The sequence below is a fragment of the Cricetulus griseus genome, chromosome 4, assembly GCF_003668045.3.
Source record: "Cricetulus griseus strain 17A/GY chromosome 4, alternate assembly CriGri-PICRH-1.0, whole genome shotgun sequence".
In the NCBI taxonomy this organism is placed as follows: domain Eukaryota; kingdom Metazoa; phylum Chordata; class Mammalia; order Rodentia; family Cricetidae; genus Cricetulus; species Cricetulus griseus.
In genome coordinates, this window is record NC_048597.1 from 215,864,971 (window position 1) to 215,891,455 (window position 26,485).

The 26,485-nt window shown below is 53.9% G+C and overlaps 1 protein-coding gene across 2 annotated transcripts; it reads right to left on the reverse strand.

The window, feature by feature from the left end:
* Positions 1–1,470: 1,470 nt before the first annotated feature.
* Positions 1,471–24,653, reverse strand: Sema3f (semaphorin 3F). Of its 2 annotated transcripts, XM_035443941.1 has the most exons (18): positions 24,470–24,653; positions 12,562–12,722; positions 12,396–12,458; positions 12,174–12,293; positions 11,333–11,425; positions 9,651–9,744; positions 8,316–8,435; positions 8,012–8,151; positions 7,812–7,926; positions 7,576–7,645; positions 7,277–7,421; positions 5,456–5,678; positions 4,805–4,893; positions 4,629–4,670; positions 4,316–4,473; positions 4,064–4,131; positions 3,663–3,796; positions 1,471–2,803 (listed from the first exon to the last, which is right to left on the reverse strand). In XM_035443941.1, exons 1-18 carry the CDS (start codon positions 24,579–24,581, stop codon positions 2,393–2,395), a joined length of 2,358 nt encoding a protein of 785 aa, XP_035299832.1. In that variant the 5' UTR covers positions 24,582–24,653; the 3' UTR covers positions 1,471–2,392. The 2 variants fall into 2 exon arrangements, with proteins under 2 accessions (XP_035299832.1, XP_035299831.1); XM_035443940.1 differs by lacking the exon at positions 11,333–11,425 and having other exon boundaries at positions 1,472–2,803.
* Positions 24,654–26,485: the final 1,832 nt, after the last annotated feature.

Genomic DNA, 26,485 nt, shown 5'->3' on the forward strand with positions numbered 1-26,485 from the left:
TTGCCTTACAGGTACAGGTGTTCCTGTTTATTTTGCAGTGCTTTGTGTGGGCTCATTGCTGTTTATTCCTGTGTGCCTGGATATGCTAATGTAGGTAACTGTGGGAGACATGCTACAGCCCACTTGCCTGTATTTAGATGCACACCTATGTCCCTGTGTGTGTGTACAGAGCTTGTATGTGCCAGTCCATGCACATACGTGTGTGTGTGTGTGTGTGTGTGTGTGTGTGTGTGTGTGTATGTATGTAATTGCAACAAACGAACTACAGAAGTGACTAAACTCTGAATCTTTGGCAGGTCTATTGTCAGATATGGATGCTGAGGCTTGGTGCTCCCCGGAGTATGGGAGAGTGGGGGTTCCACTGCCCTTCTTCCATCCGGTCCACTCAATGGGAGACCTGCATAGGCACCATTAAAACCTGACAGCCCCGACTCCGGTGTGGAGACCTGCTCAGGTGTAGCAGTTGGTGAAATGTGGCACCTGCTGAGCTGAACTCCTGGGTTCTAGAGATTTCTCATCCACATACAATTGGAAACCCCAATTGAGAGTCTTCGGCTCTCAAGGCTCTCTGTACTAGTCGAGCTTCTTCGTTGGATTTCCTGAAACCAGACCCAACTCTGCAATAGACAACTAGGGGGGTGTCAGCATCCCAGGCACTGAGCACGAAGTTATCACTAATCAGGACATGTGGAAGTAGATACCCTCATGCATTTTGGGCACTCATTCTACTGAGGAGGTTCTACTCAGGAGCAAGACTGCTTCGTCTGTGCCACAGGGATCTTGGGCAAAGCAGCACAGGAGCCCTGGCTAATTCAACTAGCCTGTTTTCTACATATCGACTATTTTTGTTGTTTTTGTTTGTTTTTCGGTTTTTCAAGACAGGGTTTGTCTGTGGCTTTGGAGGCTGTCCTGGAATTAGCTCTTGTAGACCAGGCTGGTCTCCAACTCACAGAGATCCGCCTTCCTCTGCCTCCCGAGTGCTGGGACTAAAGGCATGCGCCACCACTGCCTAGCGGAGCCTTTTTTTAAAATTATTTATTTTATTGGTGTTTTGCCTTCACATGTCTATGTGAGGGTGTTGGATCCCCTGAAACTGGAGTTAGAGTTGTGAGCTGCCATGTGATTGTTGGGAATTGAACCGGGGTCCTCTGAAAGAACAGCCATTGCTCTTACCCTCTGGGCCATCTCTTCAGCCCCCAAATGAACAAAATGCCAACATGAGTTTAACTCTTCTCCTTTTCTTTTCTTTTCTTTCTTTCTTTTCTTTCTTTTTTTTTTTTTTTTTTTTTTTTGAGACAGGTTTCTGTGAAGCCCTAGCTGTCCTGGAACTCACTCTGAAGAGCAGGTTGGCTTCAAACTCACAGAAATCTGTCTGCCTCTGGCTCACAAGTGCTGAGATTAGAAGTGTGGGCCTAACCCACCTCCATTCCCACCTCAACCACCAAGCAGAGAAAGCAAAGTCTAGTCCCAGAGCCAGTGTTTATTAGCAAGATGGAACCCAAGAGTGGCTGTGGCTTGGGTAGCAGAGGGCTGCAGGAGCCCCCAACCCATCTACCCAACTGCCCCCAGAGCTATTTACACCCATCACCTGAAGCAGTGGGCAGAAGGGAACCTTTTGGGATGCCCTGCAGACCTGGGGCCTCCATCATGGCGCATGTACCCTCAGGGCTGGGGGGATCTTTCAAGCCGCACCTGTACCCGGCCCCATGGCATCTCTCCCCATGGGTCAAGGTGGCACAGGAAAGCTAAGGAGGTAGAGAGGGGTGGACCTGCCAGGACAGGCAAGGAGGGGAGAAGAGGAGGTCCTGCCCCACCCAGGCAGACTTCTCTTCTGTCCCCAATAAATAGAGAATAAATACCTGGGAAAGGTTGGCCTTGACTGAGCACCCCTGACCCAGGCAGGGGCCTGTATCCTGTGATGGCCCTTCCCTCCCTCCCTCCTGAGTGCCCTGAGGCCCAACCCCCAGACTCTACAGCAGTCCTGGTGTCCATGTCTACGCCACAGCACAGCTGACAATACTCATCAGCAAAAGTATATGGTCCATGCCCCAGCAAACAGGGCTTGCTCCCTCCCTGTGTTCTGTAGATCTTGACAGCTGTCGAGCAAGGAGATTTCCGCAGAGTCTGGGGACTGTATGGTCTTGGCATGGCCCTGGCAACTTCCTGGGCCAGGTTGGGCATGCTCAGTCATGTGCCATTGCTGACCAACATGGGTCTAAGTCCTGGATAATGGTGCCACTGAGGCAGGCTATATACAACCCACCAATAAATACTGTCTTTGCAGGGGTAGGGTATGTATAGAATATAGATATTTTATATATATATATATATCTTTTATATTAAAAGGGATGAGGGGCTAGGCTGGTCCTATGTAGGCCTCCAGCAGCTGGCCTCATGTGTCCGGAGGGTGGTGGCGACGGTTCCGGGGCTTTTTCTGGTCCTGGGGTTCAGGAGGTCTAAGTGCTCCTGGAGCCTCCCTGGGGTTGGGGGGCACATGGCGCCAGTAACCCTGGCAGTACTGATGGATGAGGCCCACTTCCGGCTGGGCTAGGAGCTGTGCCAGCTCCTGGTAAGGAGGTGTGGGGAGGCCTGCACCAGGAGGTGGAGGGGCGCTCCCAGCCAGTGGGGGGAAGAGGGCAGCATGAACGGCGTCCCGGCCCAGGACATGCAGCTGCACCCGAGTGACGATGTGCTTGAAGTTGTTCTCAGTGGCCGTGCAGGAGTAGAGGCCGCGGTCACCAAGCTGCAGGGCACGAAGCAGCAGCCCCTGCTCTGTACGCAGGAAGCGGTCCTCTGCACGAATCTGCAGGGGTAGGGGTGGGGACTCAGGGGCTGGGTCACCACTCCACGGCCCTAGCCAGCTTCCAGACGAGACCACTTATGCAGCCATTCCGAGTAGAGACACCCACATGGTATTTCCACATACCAAGGAAAAAGCCCACGTACTGTTTGCACATGAGAGGGATCTGAATAAGGTATCCACACATATTCCCACTTCAGGAGGGATGAGGACCCTAGGGGGGGTTCTGAACAATGAATGAGAAAATTTTGGAGCACAGACAGAATTTTCATTTAATGAGAATACCCAATTGTGGCACCCACATACCATTTCCACGTAAAGAGGGACACCGGTAAGGCTTTTCCAGAAAATATCCACAGAATTTCCATATCCTGGAGCTCACCCACACGATGTCCCATACAAGGAGGTATACCCCAACAGAGTACAGATATGGAATATTTTGTTCTTTCCATTTTTTTTTTTTTTTCAAGACAGGTTTTCTCTGTGTAGCCCTGGCTGTCCTGGAACTCCCTCTGTAGACCAGGCTGGCCTTGAACTCAGAGATCCACCTGCTTCTGGCTCTTGAGTGCTGAGATTAAAGGCGTGCACCACCATGCCCAGCTCAGATATGGAATTTTTATTAAATGAAGCCAGCTTATGAATGTTTTCCATATACTGAAGCCTATCCCACAGAGTTTCTATGGAACTCATTTCACTCAAATGATTCTGGTGTAAAGATGGGTACTCAGAAGGTGTTTTACAGAATGAGGGCTGCCCCAGGCTGGCTGCCCTCTATACTTCTCTCACATGGGCTCGCCACTGTAAAAAGGAACTCCCATTTCCATCGTGCAGCATCTGCCCCCTGCGGGACATAGGAACTCACCTCACGGCGCCGGTCACTGGGATCTCGCTGGAACAGCCACTTAACGGTGGCTTGGGGTGAGCGAGGCTGGCACTCAAGGAAAGCCGCGCTGCCAGCTACTCCATACTGCACAGACTCTATGGCGTTCTTGTTTGCTGTGGATCAAGAGGGCCTTGAGTGGAAGCAGCATTGCTCCTAGGCAGTCAGTCTGTTCAGTGGGAAAGGCAGGCATCAAGGGGCACCCACACAAGAAGACAGGACCTCATCACTGGGTATCTATCCAGAGAGTGAGTGACATAGGACATCCCAATCCTAGACTTAAGGCTCCCACCACCCAGGGGGCCATCTGCAAGTCTGTACAGTGGGGTTATCTGTGGGCCTAGGTGAGAAGCACCCCACAGGAGGACAGCATGCTCACTCACCATTGGAATTGAACCCACGGCACTGCCTGATGGGGTTCCCATGACGGACATCTTGCCGGCGACTCCGCCTGGTTGAGGATAACTCCTGAAGGAGTGCTCTTGGGAGGCATGCTCCCCAGGTTCCTGCACCCCCAAGACTCTCAGGACAGTTATGTCTTACCCATGCTCCACGCATGCTCCCACCCCAGCGTTATCTACCTCCGAGCTCCCAGAGCTGTGGATAAAATCCCAAGGTTCTGGCAGTCTATTTACCTCTTGGAGGATGCTGTGTAGCGGGAGCAGGCCTGGCCATCCCAGGCACAGTAGGGATCCCGGGCGAGGCAGCAGTCGGCACAGGCGGCTCCGTATGCCTGGCAGCGGTGCAGGCTCAGGTGCGTGACACCCACAGCTGAGGCCACATACAGTTGTTGCTAGGGGCAGAAGCAGGGCAGTGTCAGCTCCTGAGCCAGTCGGGCTGCACTCTTCTTGTTTCATGTTTCAGTTTCCCTGTCCTTATGCCAAGGGCATGACCCCAATGGGACACAGGCTCTAACCTCACTCCCAGCCCACACTGCCAAAAACTCACCCTCTTGGAAGAGATGGTCATAGTCTTAACGGCTGCTGGTTCCTGGAAGAAAGCAGAGGTCAGTTTGGGACCCTGTGGACTCTTCCCTGCCCTGGCTTAGTCTAAGATCAGAGGCTGGGGACCAGAAAGGATCAAGGCGGCGTGGACAGGACTGGGTGGTATTTCATTTCATCTACCTTGAAGACCTCCACCTCCTCCAGCATGAGCTCCTCCACCTCCTGGTCATCCTTGGGCAGCACAATGACCTTCTGCACTGTCCCGCGGTCTGGAACGGGCCGGGCAGGACCTCAGTGGGGCTGGGGATGCTGGGGAAGGGGCAAAGCCTCAGCCCCTTCCCCACCAAAGCCCCATCTCCTCTAGGGCAGTGGAGTGGGGCTTCCATGCTGGGATTCCAGGGCTTCCCCTGGATGAAGGGGAGAGCTGTGGCGGGGGAGACTAGAACAGGACAAAGGGAGCCATTGCCAGGGTCTGTGCCCACACCCAGACTCTCATTTTGGACCCTGCTGAGAACAAAAAATGGGCAACTGAGTTGGGTGCTGTTGCAATTATGACAGGTGTACGTGTGTGTGTGTGTGTGTGTGTGTGTGTGTGTGTGTGTGTGTGTGTGCGCGTGTGTGTATACATGTGCAAGCAGTTAGATCCATGTGTCCTAAGTTCTTTTCAGGTCATACAAGGGCCCAAGGTGCCTGGTGTTCCTGCTTTCCTGGCTATTCTGGCTGAGGGTGGAAGGCTCCCGCAGATGAGTCTGAAGCAACCCCTAGCCCCAGGATCAGTTCCTCCCATCCAGTGGGCCCAGTGTGGGAGGGTCTGAGAGCAGCAGTGGGTACCTGTGCCCAGGAAAAGCACCTCATAGCGCCCATCAGCTGCATCCACCTGGTCCACAGCCACAGTGGTGAGGCGGTAGGGTGCGCCTGTCCGGACCACCAGGGGGCGCCGCTGCATCGGGTACACAGCCTGGTACATGAGTGGGTGGCTTCGCATGAAGTTGATCACTTCATCGGGATAATCCTTGGTGGACTTCATTGAGGGCGTAAAGGTCCCGCCAGGGCACTGCAGGCAGAGAATGAGTGTCAGGCCCAGGCTGTCCAGGTGGGGCACGCGGACCCATCGGCTCAGGAGAAGCCTCCATTCTGTCCCTACATGTGCCTGTCTCTCTCCAAACCCTTTCCTGGTTTCTGCCTTCCACCGGACAGATCTGTCTGCTGCCATGCCTCCTGACCGTGTGCCAGCATTTGGCTGAACTGACCACTCCCTTCCCATGTCCTCATCCCCACCCAGCTGTCCCCTGCCTCTCTGGCTGTCCCTCTGGTCTCACACACCTTCCTGTGCAGCTGGGCTGCTGGCCTCGAGATCTTGACACACCAGTCAGACCTTCCCTTCCCCAATGCTGTTCCTTCTGCTTTGGGCTCAGCCTGTCATCTTCTAACTCCAACTTCATTCTCAAGGAAGCCTCCAGACCCCGTCAGAGACCAGCTTCCCCGTGCCAGTCCTGACCCAGTCACATCTGACACTGCACTAGGTCAGACACTCAGTCTCCCGTGGCAGGCCCACCCAGGTCATACCCTGATAAAGTGCCACAGTTCCCAACAATGCAGAGTAGGCCCATTCCTCACCACCTTCCCTTGTGAGCCAGCCTAACTCCAGCTTTGCCTCAAAGACTCTTCCCTCTAAACTTCACCTCCCAAAAAGCTTCCTCAGGCACCCTCCACGCTGCAGGCCGCCACACAGGCCCCGCATCTGCCTCGGAACCCCGGGAGGCCGCTTTCTTCACAGCCTCATGCACTGTGTATGAACAGTAGCTTGCTTTTTTTTTAAATTTTGTTTCTCAAGACAGGGTCTCTCTACATAGCCCTGGTTGTCCTGAAACTCACTCTGTAGACTAAATTGGCCTTGACCTCACAGAGTTCTGCCTGCCTCTGCCTCCCGAGTGCTGGGATTAAAGGCGTGCGCCACCACCGCACTGCCCCTGTTGACTGGGAGCTTCATTATTGTGGAGCCCATGTCTGCAGAGGGCCCGAGTAGGGCCTCTTAAAACAAAGAGCACTCGGGAGGCAGAGACAGGCGGATCTCTGTGAGTTCGAGACCAGCCTGGTCTACAGAGCAAGTTCCAGGACGGCCTCCAAAGCCACAGAGAAACCCTGTCTCAAAACAAAAACAAAAAGAAACACAACCCCCCCCTACCGACCCCCCCCCCAAAAAGGCTAGGATGGTTGCTCAGAAGATAAGATCAGTGGCTGCTCTTCTAGAAGTCTAGGGTTAAATCCACACTGAGGCAACCATCTGTAATTCCAGGGGATATGATGCCCTCTTCTGGCCTCTGTAAGAAGGTGCACAGACATACATGCAGGCCAAGTACCCTATACATACAAAAACAAGAAGGACATGCCTTCAATCCCAGCAATTGAGAAGTAGAGACAGCTGCCTGTCTTTGTGAGTTTTAGCCAAGCCTGATCCACATAGTGAGCTCCATGCCAGCCAGGGATAAACAGTGGGACCCCATCTCAAGACAGGATAGGGAAAAAAAGCGGGGTGGTGGTGGCACACGCTTTTAACTCTAGCACTTAAAAGGCAGAGGCAGGCGGGTCTCTGAGTTCTGGATTTGAGGACAGCCTGGCCATAAAAAGAAGAGAAACATACGGGGTACTTACTGTGCCAGGCCGGGGGTAGGGCATCTTCCCTGAGAAGGGCATCCATTGGTAGTTGGGGCCCTCCTTGTGAGCAAAGGGCCCATTGAAGACCATGCGGATGTCAGCCATGGAGTAGACACACACAGCAGAGCCTCGGAACACGGAACTGTGTGCAAGGAGGTTACTGCTACGGCTGGGACAGACCCTGGACCCCCGGCCCTCCCCGGCCCACATCCAACCATAGCTCACAACCAGGCCAGGGTCCTCCATAAGCCATAACCCCCCAATCCTACGACTGCTCGCCCTGACTCCAGCCTTACCCTGAGGAGGTAAAGACGGCATAAATGACTGGATTCCTAACATCCTGGGTCTGCTGGACAAACACATCCTCTGGAAAAGGGGAGAAGGTACTGGGAACACTGCCTGAGGGAGGAATCCCACGGGCCCGCCCACTCTTGCCCACAGAAAGGAGCTCCCTAAAGGCACCCTGACCACTGATCCAGCCTCCATCCCTCCCGCTACAGCTACAGGACCCTGCTTGTTTGTTGACACTCACGGAGTTCATCGAAGTGGGTCTCAATACCATCCTCCCCTGGCACAGAGCAGACAAGCCGGGCCTTCAGGAATGTGCTCCACTTGTTCACCAGGCAGCAGTGGCCACCGTCATCATTCTGGGGGTGGGAACAGGTAGCCAGATTTAGATCAGCTCGTTGGAGTGGGTCTGGGGAGTGGCAGCAGAGTTTTACAGACACTTACGAGGCAGATGCGCCCGATGCGGGCATATACCGCGGGGTTTTGTGGAGCCTCTGCGGAGCGCTCTCGGAAGAAGAAGTAGAGTTTGTCATCGTTGCGCTCGGCACTGTCAGGGATGAGCTCAGCGTGTATGAATGAAGGGTCTGCGGGTAGACAGGTGGGTGGGGTCAGCAGCACAGAGCCTGGCTGTTTTTTTTTTTCTCCAACAGAATCCCCAACAGGAAACCAGCCCTGCCCCAAGCTGGTCAGTCACGGCATGTTTCTTCCCTGCCACACTTCCCACTAAGGTCTTGCGGGTAGAGCTCACCATTGAGCCACCGGGAGTTGTACTGGTCTGTGCGCATGGCCGTCTGCTTTCCAAGAGTGCGGAAGATGGCTGCATCAGTGCCCATAAAATCGATGTACACGCCTGCGTAGAGCTCCTCATCTGTGGGAGGGTCAGGGTGTCAGTCAGCGGAAGATCAGGCTCAGTTACCCCTCGGCAGAGTACTGGCCTCCCTTTGAGCTGCCCAGGACACAATCATTATCGCTTGGTGTTTACAACTGGCTCTGGGAGAAGACCTGTCAGTGGCAATAGCCAATTCCCGTGATCCGCGCATCCCAGCTTATTTCAAACTGCTAACCGAGGTCACTTCAGAGTTGGGAAGACACGCCAATGTGATCCTATAGGATTCTCACCACACAATCACACCAGGCCTAAAGAGCCTCAAAAGTGCAGATTACAATGTAGCAATCAATGTAGTAAAGCAATTAGGAGTAATAAATTTTGAGCATTTATTATATTTTGTTGCCATTACTTATGTTTTAATACAATTGATTTGGTTGTGAGCCTTTATAATTTTATTTTCAATAATTGCTGTGTTTAACAACTAGATCACAAAATTCCTGAAAATTTAAATGCTGAGTGACTACAGCATTTCATGTCTTTGAGAATCTCCAGGGTACACCCTACCTTCCCCCAATGGTATCCCCTCTTCTGGACTCAGCCTTCTCACTCACCAAGGGAAAACAACTGCCCCACCCCACTCCCGACCCCAGGGGCCTTTCCCAGGCTTGCAGGTGGCATAGCACCTGGCAGCTGCTCTGTGAGATGCCCTGGGGATAGACAGTATGGACAACAGGCAGAGTATGAGCAGGAGCAAGCTCCCCAATCTGCAAGCAGAGGCAGCGGCTGCTCTGAAGTCTCCATTAGGACACTTCCTTAAGAAGAACCCCCAACTCTCCCAGACACCTGCATAGTCCAGAAACATGGCCTCCCCAGATGGTGGGGGTGCTATGTTGCTTCTGTGTGAGCCTCTTACTGTCTTTTTGACATATGCAGGAGCTGTGGGACCCCTCTCACCCCTCTCAGTACAAATATAGTTTATCTCTCTTCTAGGTAACCAATGGCTCCAAGGGTTCTAGGCTTTGCAGAGACCCCACTTGATATCTTAGGGGAAGACCTGGCCCCTTAGTGTCCCATCCAGAAGGCTGGGTGGAGGCTTATACAACATAGGCTCTGCCTCTCAGCTTATATCAGAGTCTGTTCCCACCCCTCCAGGTCATGGTCAATGACATGGTCAACTCTGGAGTGTTGGTAACCCCCTTCATTGTAGTGACAAAGGCTACATACTGACACCACAGAACCAGGGTGGACACTCACTGATAAGGGCTGAGGCTGTGTCCAGCTTGGGGTCGTATGGACATTTGCCTTTCCCTGACTCGAGTTTCTCAGGCTCCAGGTAGAAGATGTAATCCTGCAGGGTAGAGAGGGGCTCAGCATATCCAGGCCAGTCCCACAGACAAGACAGACAAATTTCATAAGGTTCCTAGGGCAAGAATGAGCCCCAAGGGACATCCTGAATCCACCCCCTACACACACTCCCAGGGTCCTTAGGCTTGAATTCCAGTCAGCCAGCCTTCCTGGGGCAGGACCATGGTAATTCCAAGGGAACCAATTTCTGAACTTACACCTCAGGCAAACACTAAGAATCAAATCTCAGAGGTCCAGGTCTTGGGAACCACAGAGTGGGCTTGTATGGGATAAAATCCCTCCATGCCAACTAGCTCAGGAAGATGCCTGCTAGACCCCCTTGGGCTACAGAGGCCTGGTACTTTGAGCTATAGCTGCCTATCCTGAGCCAAGGAGGGGGTACAGACCTGGGTAGGGCAGGGGGTATAGTTCAAGGGCCTGGGGTTCTGCTCTCATAGTATCTGGTCCAAGCAGGGAGCTCTAAGGCATGTCCTCCAGGCTTTTTGCTCTACCCATGGCCCTCAGGATGGACCAGAAGGTCATGGGGTTTCTGCCCCTCCACATCTGTGGGGGGGGCACGCACAGGTGACACCATGTGGAATTCACAAAGCTAACAGTCATCTATTCCCACACTACCCATTTCACACCGGAAGGTGCTAGGAAGGGTCTGTGAAGTCTCTGGGACCAGGGTGAGTTCAGAGGCCTGGTGGGAAAGGCAGGGGAAAGGGAGGGAAAGGGAAGAGGAGAGACGCACAGAGGAAGTGGCAGCAGGTGGCAGGATGGTGATGGGAAGGAGCACACAGGCCTGCTTTCAGTTACACTCTGCACACACGGCTTCCTGTGCACACAGGGGCTGCTCACAGACCGGCAGACAGCACAGCCAGCACATGTAACCCACTGCTCACCCTAAATGCACACACACAGAATCTAGATAGTCTTAGACTTTCAGCACTCCCCATCAGAAAGACAGACAGACAGACACACATACATACACACACACACACACAGTCATGCACAAACATATAATCTCATACATACTCACATGCTGTCATTCACCGGCAGCCTCTGCCCCCCTGCCCGCCCCTGCCCAGCCCCAGCTTGCCTTAACCCCAGCCCAGACCCCCAGCCTTGACTAATGGACAGACCCACTATCTCAAAGGAGAGCCCCATACGTCAGTGTGCAGGACTCCTGTATCTACTCCATGACCCACAGGGAGCATAGGAACAGGCACACAGGAGCCATGTGCCAGACCCACTGTGGATAATAAAGACGTGCCCAAGCATATGCTGGTATGTGCTCATGTGTGTCTCCACACATGTTCTCAGGACTGAGGCACGACTGTCCCCAGGACTCCTGTCTTCCCCACCTGGTGGCTTCAGGATTTCTTGCCTGCAGGGGTCCCACTGAGGCTGACAAGAGTCCAGCTGGAACTGCTTTCAGAACCTGAGGACACTGCAGGGAAGGGATGGGAATCGGGTGGGGCATGAGGGAGAAGGGAGACACTGGGGAGGCTGGCCGTGGGGCCAGGCCCAGGGTAAATTGAGCTCAGAGGTCATTTGGCTTGGCAAAAGACTAGAAGGATGAGGCCCACCTGGCGTGGGGCTGTGGGAGTCGGGCGGTCGGCACCATCTGTGGCCCTGCTGCCTCGGCCTCTGACCACCTGCGTCTGGGTCCATGAAGGAGCCTGAGAAGATGAGGAATAAAGAAGTTAGAACTGGGGGTGAACAGGGGCTGGGGGAGCGGGCTCGGGCTGCCAGCCTCTCATACCACACAGGCCAGGAACACACATGAACACATGGGCCCCCAGAGAACGTATATGCATGTGTACACACACATACACACAGGCTTGGCACACGCCTGCACACGCATGTGCCCCTTATGTCCAGTCATTCTCAATCAAGCCCTATGAGGTTACATCAACTCACATACGTGCCCACATGGAAATGGAAAAGGGCAGAAGCAGGCAGGATGGAGCAGAGCTGGGGAGAAGCAGCTTCTCCCAACCCCTGGACCAAGGGGAGGAAAGCAGCTCTCCCCCAGGCCACATGGTGGAAGCTGACCCAGGCTTCCGGCCTTCTGTTACCAAAGATCCCACTAGGCCCTCTGACTTGGTGGCTGGGTGAAGATCCACAGACATAGCCAAGAAAATCATTGCCCTGTGTGGGGCAAATGCTTACTAATCGCCAGGCACAGTGCTAGCTGGAGAGCACTAACTCACTGCCTCTTCCTCACACCGACCTGTTAGAAGGGAACTGTGAGCCCTGTTTCCAAGTGAGGAAACCGAGGCTCAGAGAGCTGAACAACTTACTCACCAAGGTCACAGGGCTTGGCAGGGGTAAGGATGGGTCTCGAGCCCATCCTCCCATCAGGACCTTGGAATGAAGGCACCAGAGGGGACAGCACACAGCCAGGGCCGGAAGCGGCTTACTCACCTGTGCACGACGGCCACGGTTCACATAGGTGCACATGGGGTTGTATGCACCAGTCCCGCACACATACAGATGTGTTCGGTTCCAGGGCTGGATGAGTCTGACGAAATTCCCACACTCTCCCTGTGGCCAGATAGGAAGCTGTGTAGATGCCCAGATGCACGCCCGTTTCTATTCCCTCTCTGAGGTCACCCTCTCACCCTCTGTGGACCCCAACACACTCACGTTGCCATCCTTGCCTGACAGTATACACTCCTCAATGCGCTGTGGGGAGGCTGCCCAATGGATCTGCCAAAGATGAAGGTTAGAAGATGCAGCCCGCTGGCCAGGCCCCTGACCGTGGGCTCCATGCCCTTCACCCTGCCTTGCCCACTTCCAGGCCAGCCCTTACAATGAGGGGCTCTCGGTTGATGTCATGCAGGTCCAGGGACAGCACGTAGTCCTTGCTGCCCACGTACATTCGGTCATGGTCCTCATCCTTGAGCAGGATTCTGTAGTCTGTAGTGTTGAGCAGAAAGTTGAAGAAGTGGGCGGTGCCTGTGGCCTTAAGTTCTGTGGATGAAGGGCAGGACACCAGTGAGGACCTCCAAGAGGCATGTTCCCTATGACAGAGAGGTATTGAGACCACAGTTGTCCTAAACTTCCATTTCCTCTCCCAGGGCCCACTTAGCTCCTTCTCCAGTTGCTGACAGCCATGGAGGAGAAAGTGGGACATGTTGTGGGCAGGCCAGAGAAGGGGCCACACCCAAAGCTAAACACTTGGTTCACAGGCAGCCCAAGCTAATCCCAATGAAAGGGCTATGGGTGCAAGCCAGGGTGTGTGATGTCTTCAAAGAGTCTGCTCAGGTGGGGTAAATGTTTCTACTCAGGGTGGGGCCAACTTCCCACAGGGGCCTGAAAGGGTTAATGAGCAGGTGGACGTGGTGGCACAGTAGGACAGAAGCTGGCACAGAGCCTGGATACTCTGCATTCACCCTAGCTGACCACCAAGCAGAGGACCCAGCTAGTACACTGCAAGGTCCTCACCTGCCTGAAACAGGCTAGCCAGATACCAAAAAGCCCTCAAGGAGCCATAATACCCTGCAGAACTTAAGCCCACCAGATCCCAAAAGACTGCTAATGGTGGGGCTCTCAGCCTACTCTGAACTAGTGCCATGGTGGGAAAAGGAAGCTCCACCAGCAATTCTATATATAGGAGCCCCACGCCAGGGGCTGAGGGCAGGGTACAGCTGGGCCTTCTGTTTTCCCTTCTGCTTGTTTGCTGCAGCCTTGGTTCCCACCCTCAGGACACTCAGGTAAAGCCTCTCCTGGAATGAAAGACAGCTAGCTCAGCCCATGACAGACCAAAGACACACACAGAACTCCAGGAAGCTTGCGAACCTGTCTCTGGGGGAGCTGAAAGGTCCTCTTGGCAAGTCTGTCCCCTGTCCAACCCCAGCTATTTTTAACTCAGGAGAGAGAAAATTCTGATTGAGGGTCATGAATATTCAACAGCAAAGGGGGCTTAGGTGGCAACATACAGAACATATATGTACACACATGTAGCAGGTATGCAAATGTGTCCTGCAACAGATGAGGTACTACTGGAGCATATACACTCACTCCCTGATGCCACAGCTGCCTCCCAATTTCACAGGTGGGGCAATTGAAGGGGCGACCCGGCCGAGGCACCTGGAGAGAGAACAGCTGAGCTCTGAGGCCTGGGACACAGCCTGAGGGTGACACCAGCAGGTGGCTGTCCCTGACTGGCCTGCCTCTGACTCTAACTGATATGTAGAGACCCTAGAATAAGCTAGAGGAGCTTTGTCTGCAACCAGCAAGCTGGTCCGGGCACATAAAGGGGTCGGGTGGGACAGGTTATGGAGGCAGGAGACCTGACAGTCGGCCTTGAGTCCATGTCTGGTTCAGGATCTTACTGTTCAGAGCTGCAGGGCAAAGAGAAGCCTTGCCCTGCTCAGACCTGATTATGTAGCAACAAGGGAATATAGGTGATGACCTTGGCCAGCCACTGGGACGCAGGGATGCAGGGACGCAGAAAGATCAAAGGGCCGATCCCTGCCTGGCTATGGCCTCACCAGCCAGTCCGGCGGCGCCTCTGAAGTCCTGGGCAGGGCAGCCTGGGCACCTGTCCTGCACCTGTTGTTGGGTCACTAGGAGTCTCCTGCCTGGCCACCCAGTCATAGTGACAACAGGAAAGTAAACACCCCCCCACCCCCAGGGCTGGGAAGTGGCCAGAGAGGAAGTGGGGTTGCCAGTGGAGCCCCCCCAGGCTGGGACTGCCTGCCAGGGGTTATTTATACCCTGGCTGGGGGCATGGCCTTGGTTGTGCCCCTATTCATCCTGCTATGCTGGGGGGCACTTCAGGGGCAATGGAAGGGAGGAGAACAGAAGATCAAGTGCACACCTTCCAATGTAACACCTAGGTCAGGGGAGGAGATTCAGAGAGCTAGCCCCCAGGTACCCAAGCAACCATAATCCCAAAGCTTACATATCCCTATTCCCTATTGGCCTCATAATCTAGACCCTGCCCTATGCTATGCCATGACTGCCAGGCCCCGAGATCCAAGTCCAAATCAGCCATCTGCTCCCAGAGCCCCACCTCCCTGAGAGAAAGACCAGAGAGACATCATTGGGCAATGAGGAAAGAAAGTTCTAGAAAGGAGAAAGAAGGCTCTCTTTGATCCGACGTACACCGACTCTGTGTCTCCTGCAGCCTGTTCCTCGGTAGAGGGTGCCTCTCAGTCAGGCACCTACTCTCCTTGGAGCTTTGTGCTTACATCCAGATTTTAGGTGAGGACATCAGGGTCATAGGGATGGGAAGTGGCAGGCAGACTGCAGGGAGATTGATGTCTGAATGTTGGGGAGACCATGGAAACCAGGCCTGGGGATACAGACGACCTGCCAGGAGATGGGGAGCCAGAAGGTGACTCCTACATCCAGACACATGACTCAGGACCCAAGGGACTCCTCTCAATGGCCTCAGGACATGGCGTCAATGACTCTGGTATTATAGAACACTCTGATGTCACAGGACATGATGCTTTAGTCACTGGAAATGGTGAGGAGGAGGAGGGGAGCCCCCAGGAGACAATGCAGGCTAGAGAAGAGGAGGGATGGAAGGCCAGGGATCCTTGGCTATGGTTTCCATTTCCACTATGGGCCTTATTGACCCCCGCTGTTGAAATACTTCTGGCTCCCTGAGCTTCATTTTCCAGTCCAGAACGTGGGCCTCCTAAATCTGACCTTCAAGGTGGCCCAGATGGTGCCTGAGAGCTGTTACTCTGGCTTCCCCAACACATCCTCGAAGGGCATCTGGTCTCTAGTGGGACCAGAGAATGGGCTGGGGTTCCCAGATCTTTTCCTGAGGAAGCAAGGCTTCCTTCCAGATGTCACCATCACCTGAAGGACATCCACCTCCCACTCATATCCCTGCTACCCCATTTCCTAGTGCTGGGGAGATGGGCAAAGAGGGCTACAGGGACAGAAAAGGTTTCCTGTTGACTCAGCTCCATCCACAGAAGCACAGCTAAATCTCAATTCGTCAGAGCCAGCACACGTAAGGGAAAGGCAGAGATGGGTATTCTCCAGGGTCTAAAGAGAATCAATCTAGCCTTGCTAACTCACAGCTAGAGTGCTAAGCCACTCATGCTAATGTCAGGAGAAAATATAAAGAAGCATCCCGAGCTGCAGACAGGAAGACAGTGGTACCCAAGAAAATGAAGTAGAATTAGCTTCCTGGCCTAGCCTAACCTGTATACCACAGGGCAAAGATCTGGGGCTTTTATCTTCCCTCACGAAGCCTGCTTCAGAGTCGGAGGGAAGTGCACGCAGGTACACTTAGCTGACACCTACAGTATTAACAGATCTTACTGGGTCCAGTACTCTTGAGGGACTTGGGCCAAAAGGCTCCAGGGGCCTGAGCGACATCAGTGCATGTGAGCTGAAGCAGACCCAGCCTGGTCACGCCTTCAGATCACTTCCGACCCCTTCGCAGTACGTGATAGCAGGGCTCGAGCCTGAATAAGTTCTGAGCTTGTCAGGGGAAGGTGGTGGTCTGGGTGCTGTTTCCTGGGAAGAGCCCCATCCCCCTGCTCTCACCCAAGCTGGGCACAGGTTGGGTGGGGTGGCATCCGGGAAGGATTTTCCCGTCATGGGAAGGAAGAGCCTTTTCTGGCATCAGACACCTCATTTCCGCAGTCGTTCCCGGCTTCCAGACCTCTCCCTGTGGCTGTTAAGACACTATCCTGGCCCAGAATGGCCTGGCCAAGGTCCAGGGGCAGGAACAGTCTCAGTGCCTTCAGGCTTGATCCTGGGGTCTCTGCTTCCTCATCCTGGGAAGCCATGGTTGATGCCTTTACTTTAAAGACGCCAGTAGGCGTGTCCACAGTCCTCACCAGAGACCCCGAGTGGGCAGGCCCCACACCCTGCTGTGTGTCTCTAGGACACCAGACCTGCTACCAGTGAGGCAGGGGCTGCTGCAAATAGAAGAGTCTTGGAACAGAGGTGGGTGCCCGCCCCCTTGGTTACAGGGCCACAAAGCAGTAGGCTCTGAGTGACAGCGTGACCTCCCCCAAAAGGGTTGGGGGTGAGGGAGTGATAGACAGGTCCCTGTAGCACAGCTCTGACCTCTGACCTCCTGCAGGCTAGTGGCAGCCCTAATCCCTGAGCTGAAGAGAAATGGCGTTGGGTGTGAAGGGGCTGCCAGTCTAGATCTTTGTCAGTGCACCATCCACCAGAAAGACAGGTCTGTGACCTGAGGAGGGAAACTGAGGTAGACAAGAAGATATATTATATATATATATAATATATATATATATGTATATGTATATGTATATGTATATGTATATGTATATGCATATGTATATGTGTGTGTGTATATATATATATATATATATTATTTAAAATATGTGTGTGTGTATTATATAAAGTGGCAGAGCCCAGGAAATCCCCAATCAACATTCCCATGGGCTCTAGGGAAGGGTCACCCTTTGCATCTTTCACTCCTCCAAAGCTATGAGGGGCCCCGAAGGAAGGCCCAGGGGCTGGCCTGGCCCCCTGGCTCCCAGCCTAATCCTCTTTTAATGAGCGGCCAGCCGGAAGGCCTCAGCCCCTGGCCACAGCTCTTCAACCCTGGGAGCCCCAGCCAGGCTGAGTTGGGGGCAGGGCATCCCAGAAGCCTTAGTATGTTCCAGCCCCTAGCTCAGCATACTTACCCCACTCATACCCAAAGCCAAGACTTCAGCCACTGACCAGGTCAACCCTGGGGCCATCAACAGCAGGTGGTACCTGCCGCTGTTGCCATGGGCCCTCCTTTGGGCACTAATATATAATAATATGTAATATATGCAGTCAAACTCAAGTTTCACTTGGGGCTGGGCAAGGAAGGCTGCCACTGCTGACCCCCTTTTGCCCTAAGAAACGCCAGAAGTCATAATGACGGTTTGGCCCCAGTGATAAGCTGCACCTCCTTGGGGAGCAGGCCATCCTAAATCACTATCTGTCCCGCCCCCTTCCTGACCAGGCATTGTTAGGAGCCAGAAGCCTTCCCAGGATTCCCAGGCACCCCCCCCCCAACAGGCAGGTGAGCCAGGTCGGTGCCAACAAAACCAATTACAGCCACTCTCACCCAATTAGCAACTAATTATGGCCTCATAGTCCGTTCAACATAATTAACATGTAAATGACTCCGTGTGTTTATATTCAATAACCACTCTGATTGAATTTAATTTAAATGTCTGAACTGGGAACCCAGTTACCGTATTTCACCTACAGTTGCCACTTCCAGGAAAGCAGGGGAGAGGAATGAGCACTCCTGCTCCGGGTGCTTAAATCCTTTACTTCTATCCCAGAGGAGCAGGGAGGTAGAAAGGTAGGAAGAGTCCCTGGTGGGACCCTCCAGATGGGAAATCCTCTAGAGCAAGGGGACAGCTTCTTAAGGGCTACTGTAAACATCCCAGCTGTTCAGTAAACACCCAGCTCAGTAAGAGCCACCCAGATGGACTAAAGCTCCCCCACTCTTCCTTCCCATTTCAGGGGCTGGGGCTAGGGCAGGGGGCTGCTGGGGGCTGGGGCCAGCAGGCCCAGGCGTGCCATTCCCACGGCCGTTCTGCCCCACTGCCCACCTACTCCGCCCAAGAGAGGGCGGACAAGGGATCAGGAGGCAGCTCATCCTGAAGCCAGGAAGAGCCAAAGGGAAGGAGCAGCAGGGTCACAACACCCCACTCAAGCACACACAAGCCCCAACCAGTCACTTCCGACCCTGGATCTGTAGACTAGATGCCTTCCCCCACCTCCGACCCAGGATATCTGATGATTTCAGGTAGGTCTGGGCTGTTGGACGGAAGGCTGGGAGATCCTACAAGTACCCTTACCACACACAGCTGCCATATGAAAATACAACTGGCCATTTACCAGGTAGGCGGAAGCCAGGGTCCTGAGGCAGCTTAAGGATCCAGCACAGTTCAGAGACTCTCTGTGCAGGGGGTGGGAGAAGATGACTGGTGCAAGTGTAACTAAGGCCAGGCAATCACAGCTTCCAAGAATGTGCCTCAAGAAATGTAAAAGGAAGGAGTAACAAAAAGGGGCCAGTCTGAGGGGAACACTGATCCATTTCTCAGGTAGAAAGAGTGAACCCAGTCTTCAGAGGTCTCCAGTTCCAAAGGCCCAGGGACTCACCCCTCCTCCCACATTCCAGACCTGGCCCGGAAACCCCTCACTCCTTCCTCCACCAACCTCCTCCACCACCCCCATGACTGCAAAAGACAACAAACTCTCCATGGCTCATTTACTGCTATAAATCACCCGGACAGACAGGCCAGGATGGGACGACAGGCTTGTGGGTGTCAAGACCCTCCCCCTGCCCTAGGCCCAGCCATCATCTCTGCTGTCCTCCTAAGACTTGCCCAGTCCTTGCAGCCCCTTCCAACCACCCTTACAGGATACCCCAGACAGTCTCAGTCTCGACCCCTTCACATTCTTATGGGGAAACTGAGACAGAGATGCTCAGAGTCAGTCTTGGAAGTTGCAGCGGTGCTGGGTCAGGAAAGGGTTAAAATCTCAGCAGCAGCCCCCCCCACACACACACACACAAGTGCCACCCACCTAGTCTCTGATGTTGCAGAAGCCCACGGATTCCCCCAAATTCTAACTGCTACTCTGCCTGCTGTGTATGAAAGGAAATGAGGGCATCAGCTCCAAGTCCCAGGTGGGAAGAAATAAGGGGCTTGGCTAGTTATGGGGACTTGAGAGGAAAGAGCGGGTCAGAGGAGGAAGTCAAGACAAGGTAGCATTTAGGAGAGAGGGAAGGTGGGGTAGGGGAAAGAAGGGAGCTTCTACAGCTAAGGTCTCCAGACTCCCAGGATTCCTGGTCCCTGGAAAGACTCGATGCTTTGTGTCTGGCCCTGCTGTGTAGAGCCAGCCCTAGACAGCGTTGCTTGCAAGCAGAGCAGCCAATGGCCCTCACTGAGCCCACTCCCAGATGGGCCCCCGGATCCCAGATCAGTAGCCACTGCCCAGGCTCTGTTCTTTGCTAGGTCAGGACCATAGGTCAGGGTCTGGAGCCCAGAAGGCCCTCTCCCTGGGACTTGAGCAGCCTGGGTGGGAGCTGCAGGCCTGCCAAGCTCAGGCACCCACGTGAGCAGGGCTTTGGATTCAGGCTGTATGTAGCCTTCTGGCATCCAAGTCTCTGGCAAAGGCCCTCTTGCTATTTCTAAGAAAAATGCAGCAGGAATCCGCTCTGCTTCTCCATGCGCTCCCTTGAGGCAGGGCTCAGATTCCCAGGATAGCTCTGGGCCAGGCCAACAAGCCTCCTCTTTGCCCCAGTGAGCAGCCTGGGGCAGGCCACCCTAAGACAAGTTGCAAAAGTCAGAACAGCATCCACAGAGGGGAGTCACTGCAGATGTCCAGGTGCTCAAGCAAGGTTCTGGGAGCCAATTTCAGGGGGAGGCTGGCGTCTCAGGATACCTACTTCCCACCAACGTTTTTCTACTATTGAAAATTTCCCACCATCTATATTTAGGACTCTGCCACAAGGAAAGAGAGCTGAGGCCACAGGGTGCTGGGTATCTTGAACCCTGCCTCTGCCCCTCCTGTTTCCTCGCCAGTTTGAGAGGTTGCCTTATGAAACCTGTCTGCCTCCTATGGCTCACAGTAGGAACCCTCTCCCTCTTGACCTATCTCCCCGAGTAGGTCCTTTCCAAGCACCGTCTCCCTAACCAAAGGTCGGAATTCTGGAAGGGTGAGGAGATCTTGGGACACCCCCCCATCATCCCATCAGCCACCATCCTGGTCACTTAGATTTTCTTCTTTGCTTGGGACAGTGACAGTTTCCACATAACTAATCCTCTCAACACCACAATGAAGTCAGAACTATTCCTGGCCCCATTTTCCAGAAGGCAGTGGGAACAGAAGCAAGCTCACTGTTCAAGGTCTATTGATAATCATGATGTAAGCAAGGCAGCCCTCAGGATGTGCTTTCAGGATAGGCCTGGAAGTACAGGCCAATAATCCCAGCCACTCCAGAAGCTGAGACAGGACCATCTCCAATTCAAGGCCTGCCAGGCCTACAGTTGGTGCTGTTTTCAGGGGGTTACCACCATTCCCACATTACAAAGGGGGAAACCAGGGCCCAGGGCCCTAAAGCCACCTTCTGAGCTATCACTTCTGGAGAAGGAGAAGGAAGGTGCTCACACACACAGGTGTGTCTGCAGCCGAGAACCTTCTTTGGGGTTTGCTGCCTCCCAAGCCACAGGGTAAAAGATGCCTTTAGGGGCCTCGGGTGAGATTTGTACCTTGGCAGTTTCTCTTTAAATTCTTTACGATTACGAAGCCACGAGGGCTGCCAGGGAACATGATTTACTCCTCGAGCATGTACCAGCTCCCCACTCAGTGCCAAGGGAAACTGGAGCCAGCAGGGCGGGGTGGGCGACATGCCAGCGCCTGAGACAAGGCCTGGGCTTCGGAAGGCCCAGCCAGTGCGGCCCATCCAAAGCTTGGGATGAGTCTGGGTTAAAGGCCAAGGCTCCTGACCTGAGTGCCTCCAGTTGAGCCTCCTGTAAACACAGGGAGCCAGCCTCCATTTCCTCCAAAGCCAACTGTCATCCCAGCTTATCCTGGAACGTTTATCCCTCCCTAGTTTAGGAGCTCAAAAGCCACCTGACCCCTGCCTCGCTTCCTGATGCCACCACTGGCCTCAGCTCCCATGCTTCTTCCTCCTCCTTACTTCTCAGCAATTAGAAGTTACTCACAGAGTTTGAGGACTCAGGGAACCCCGAGGGGCCAGTGATACCTCAGCTCACCAGCCTCACCCTCACCCCTCAGTTAAGCCTGGGCCAAGGCTCATCAAGGCTTGCTTCAACCCATGTCCACCCCTTCCCCCAAGGGCAAAGTAAATGACTTGTGAATATTCCTTTCCCTCCATTTCTAACAAGATACAGCACCCTGGTCCACTTAGGCTACAAGCAGACGATGTGAGTGGGGACTGGCAGGTAGAAGGCAGTACTCTTCCTCAGTGAGGAGCCAGCGGCACCTGGGTTCACCTCAGCAAAGGCGTCCCCTTTCATTTCCATTATTTGCCTCTTTCTTGATCTCCCTTCACACAGGGACCATTTGCTCCCTAGTCCTACACCTCAGTTTCCCTGGTAGCCCAGCTGCCTCATGTCACCATGAGATCTCTCTCTCTCCCACCAAACATTCTCAGCCCCAAATCCTGGCCAAAACCAGCCCAGAGAGCAGTGGCATGTTTGGGGGTGGGGGGTTGGCTTCCTGGGGAAAAGTAAACATTCCCCACACAGAACAAAGGACCTGGCAGGGCCTGGCACCTCCCTGCTGCTGTTAGGGAGGCGGTGTCCAGGACTTAGGGTGGCCCAGGATAGGGGAAGGAAAAGCTTTCCACCCAAACTTGGCTTGCGATTCTGGGCAAAGGGGACTCCAGGCCCATCAGGGGAAGGGGGAAGGGCTTACTACTGTCTAGGATCCCCAACAGACACCCAGAAGCAGGAAGAAGAGACATGTCTGGTGACCCTAGACGATGGTCCTTCTTGGCTCCTTGTTTGTACCTGGCATCCTCTTTGCTGCTAATGGCAGCCCAGGAGATGGACCACAAAAACTTCTCAGGCTGAATGAACTCAGGGCCCCTTTGCTCTCATGCCCTCCTGGCTCCAAACCTGGGGTGCCTGGGAGGATGGGTGGGCTACAAACTGGAAGTTGGTCTAATTCCTGCCTTTGTTCTTTTATCTTCTCTGGGCAGTGTGGCCCCTCACACCAGCACCTCTGCCTAGAAGAATCTAGCTGAACCCTGTGGAAGTGGCAAGTGCTGCTCTAACACCCAAAGCACGTTAAGGCAGGCATTTTCTCCCCAATTTGGCTTTCAGCTGCTGTATCCCTCCAAACAGGAAGGAGAAACTTTCGGAGCCCATGTTACCAACAGTGCTTCTGAGAGTAACTCTCTATGAGCCCCTTCTGTGCACACTGGAAAGGAGACCCCTCCACTCCTTTCCAGTCCTAAGCTGTGAGACCCCAGTCTCCGGGAGGCAGCCTCTACTCACCTCGCTGAGAGCTACTTCTTGTGGCCTGAGCAGCTAGCAGGGGAGCAGTCACACAGGGCCTGGGTTCCTCAGCAGTTAGTCTCCTTATGTGTACTTCATCTCATTTCCCAGGACTCAACAAAGTAGAGCACACAGTAGGTGCTCAAGTACCTGCTAAACTGAGCTCACATCCAAGCACAATACTAGAACTTAAGGTCAGGGGAGAAAGGAGAGGTTGGGGAGGTCAGGTTTCTTGGCTGATGAACCTGCCTGGGCAAAGGTATAAAGTCCCAAGATGGGGTAGCCCCAAGCATCCTCCAGCCCTACCCCAGGCCAGCACAGGCACAGCAAACAACACCGTAGGCTGGCTGCCAGGAAGCTGGGCTTTTAGTCACTGTGGGTGTCGGCTTCAGAGCTAATTGAGAGGGAATCGACCCAACTCGATGTGGGCGCCAGCAAGCCCAGGACACCAGGGTTCTATTTCTGGCCTTGTCTCTGTCTCCTGCCTGACCTTGGCCCTGCCCTTGACTGAGCCTCAGTTTCCCTCTCTGGAAAACAGGAACAAAGCCCTTTGCCCTCCAGGTTTGACAAAGTTTAAAAAGAGCACACAGGAGGCCATCTTATCTATTTGTGTCTTCTTGCTTTCTGGCATGAATGTTAATAAAAATAATACCAAAGTGGTAAACTCGGGTCCTGAGGAGCTGCATTCAAGCCCCCTCCTTTTTCTTGTTGGGGGAGGAGACACTCCAATGGCCCTAGGCAGGGATGTGAGGGTGGAACTGGCCCCTTCAAGATTTATTAATCTGCTTTAAGGAATTCCACCAGGGAAGGGTGGAAGTATCGCCTGCCGGAATAAATATCTCACCTTCCCAAGCCTGGGAAAGGAGGCCCTTTAGGCACCAGAACCGATTAACTCTTGTCTGCCCATCAGGACTGGGAAAGTTAGCCATTCCCCACTCCAGCATCCCTCCTCCAGGTGTGGGTGGGGTGCAGCCACGAAGGGGCCCTGCCAGTGGTGATGAGCTAGGGGCTGGGTTTCAGCCCAGCCTGAGGAAGGAAAGGTCAGCTCAGCCTTTCACCCATTATGGCTGCTGGGAAATCCGGCCAGCCTGGGTTGAACTGGCCCCACCCAGGGCAGGAGGCTGGCCAGCACCGCTTCTAGTCAGAGGATGGCCAAGACAGCATTCAGCAGTAACTCTAGACCCCCCCAACCCCAGCACAGCCTGTTCTTCACCCCAGGCCTATGGTACATGCTACACACACACACACACACACACACAGTTCCTTGAGGAAGTGTCTAGCAAACAAGTCACATGTCCCGGATTGTCATGTGTGTCTATCTGCTAGATGGGCTGGACGCAAAGGTGATGGAAGTAGGAACACACTGCAGACCCCAGGCCTCCATTAAAATCTAGGGACTTCCCGAATTACTCCTGGGTCTCTGGGGTGCTAATGCCTTTCACAATAGTAGATGTCCTCCCTAAGCTCACAAAGTGCTCTGTTTTCTGTAATCCTGGAACATTTGCCCAGGTACCCATACACCCAGCAGAATTTCCCTGCCCCTCCAGCTGGCTGAGGCTGGAGGCTACCTCAGTGTCTGACCCTCAGCCTTAGGAGCTGCCTGGGGCACAGGCTCGATATCAGCATCTCCCCACTTATCTATCAGCCAGAGTCCTCTGGGTTCCAGCCTTTCCCAACACTCTATACTTTCCTCTGCGTTAAAAGCCAGTGCTGGAGGAAAGGATGGCCGAAGGGAGGAGAAAAGAAGTCTCTTACCTTTGAATGACAGTCGGACTCGAGGTGTGGCTGGAAGCTGGTCCTGGATGAGGCCAGCTGGCCAGGCCCCAGTCAGCAGGGAAGCCCACAGGATGAGAGCAGTGCCGAGCATCGTGGGAGGGGCCTAGGGCCCAGGAAGCAGGCTCCAGGTCTCTGGACACCTGGGAAGAGAACAAGATTAGAAGAACAGATGAGCCATTTCCCTTGTTCTTTTTTTTTTTTTTTTTTTTTTTTTTTTTGAGACAGGGAACTTACAACGAGGCAGGGTGCTGTTACAAGAGAACAGCACCCTGCCTACCTTCCCTTGTTCAACCTCTGACCAGATTACCTCAGTTTCCCTCCCTCAACAAAGAGTGACGGATCTCCACGCTCACAACCCTCAACTCAGGACAAATCTTACTTTCTTCTGCCTCCCCTTGACTGGGGACATGTCACCAGCGAGCCTGAAGTCCAGGCTGTGGTGGGCTAGCTGGGAGCACCGGAACTGATGGAAGTAGCTGGAGACACAGCCTTACCCTTCACTGTCCCCACAGCAGGTTCCCACACTGTCCCCACAACCTGCAGAATGTCCCTCTCGTCCATTTCTAGGTCTGCAGGAAAATCTGGACGTAATAATAGTGGAGGGGAAGTATGGGAGAATGGGGAGCAAGAATAAGACACACGGACGGCCCAAAGCAGGGGTGACGACACCAGTCAAAAAAGAAAAGTCAGAGAATAACGGGACCCACATTACTAAAAAGCAGGAAGCAGGAAGCACCCAGGTTAGACAGGCAGAAGGACTTCCTCCATGAAAAAGTATCAACTCAGAGACCAGAAAGGGTGCTAGAATGGCCGGTGGACCTGTGGTAAGCTGTGCACAATACACTGCTCCCTTCAAAGTCACCCACATCCCTGGCAGGTCCAAATTTTAATACTGTGTTTTTCAAATATTGTCTCCCCAGGCAGGCTGGCTGTTGGGTAAACGCAGCTCAGCACAGTTGTTGAAACATATTGCTCCCTCCCGACACAGATCCTTGCCAACTCCCACCCCCCACCCAGAAGCACTGGGGGTGGGGGCATTAAGAATAACAACCCCATCCCCCAGATCTGCCCTGTCTGTCCCCTTCCCCATGGTAGGCGGTATGACAGACCCATTTCCAGGACACCAGGGTATGTGTGTGTTGGGACGGGGCTGGGGTACTGTGGCTTGTTACTTGTTACTCCTCCAGCCAGGACTGTCGGGCTGAGTCCACTGGACTCCTAGACTCCAATGCCCTCCTCAGCCCCAGCCCCCAGCCCTGGAGCCCTGCCTCTCCTGCCAAGGCAAACCACTTGGTGGTTCCTCAGACAGGAAGTACAGCTTCAGCTGACTCCTCCAGTGGTACTCTCTGAGCGCCTGGCACACCTCTCACTCCTCCAAGGTCTCCCCATCCCAGATGCTCTCTCCCAGGGAGGCTGGCTGACTGGGGGAGGGGAGAAGCAGGCCCAGCCCCCGCCCCAGTCTGCTGGGGGCACAAAGCTAGGGCTGACAGAATTCAAGGCAGGCTCTGGCAGGGAGGTGGAGGGGTATGGAGCCCCCATCACCCTAAGGGTGAATTAGGAGGCCCCCATGAGCAGTCCTGCACACATCCAATGCATATCCACACCTGCACGCCCGCGCACGTCTTCACAAGCATGAGTTTGCTCAAGAACTTGACCTGCTAGTGGGGTGGGGCTCAAGGAAGCCAGGAGGGCAAGATGTTGTCTGAGTCCCTGAGAGCTTTGATCAGGGGGTTCACGTCAACACCCCCCACATGACCTCATTTTTCCAGTATCCATTTTCACAGTGACAAGGTCAGGGTCACCAAAGCTAGTGTTGGACTCACTCAAGGTGTCCAAGAAAGTAGGGGACCTTTCCATGAGGCTCCTACAGGGACCTCTCACAATTTTCTGGCCCCTGAAAGAGGCAAATGGGGGTGGGGGTGGGGTGAAATCTGCTGTGGCCTCAAGAAAATCCAGGGTCCCTCTTTGGCAGCCTGGGGTGGGGACAGAGGAAAG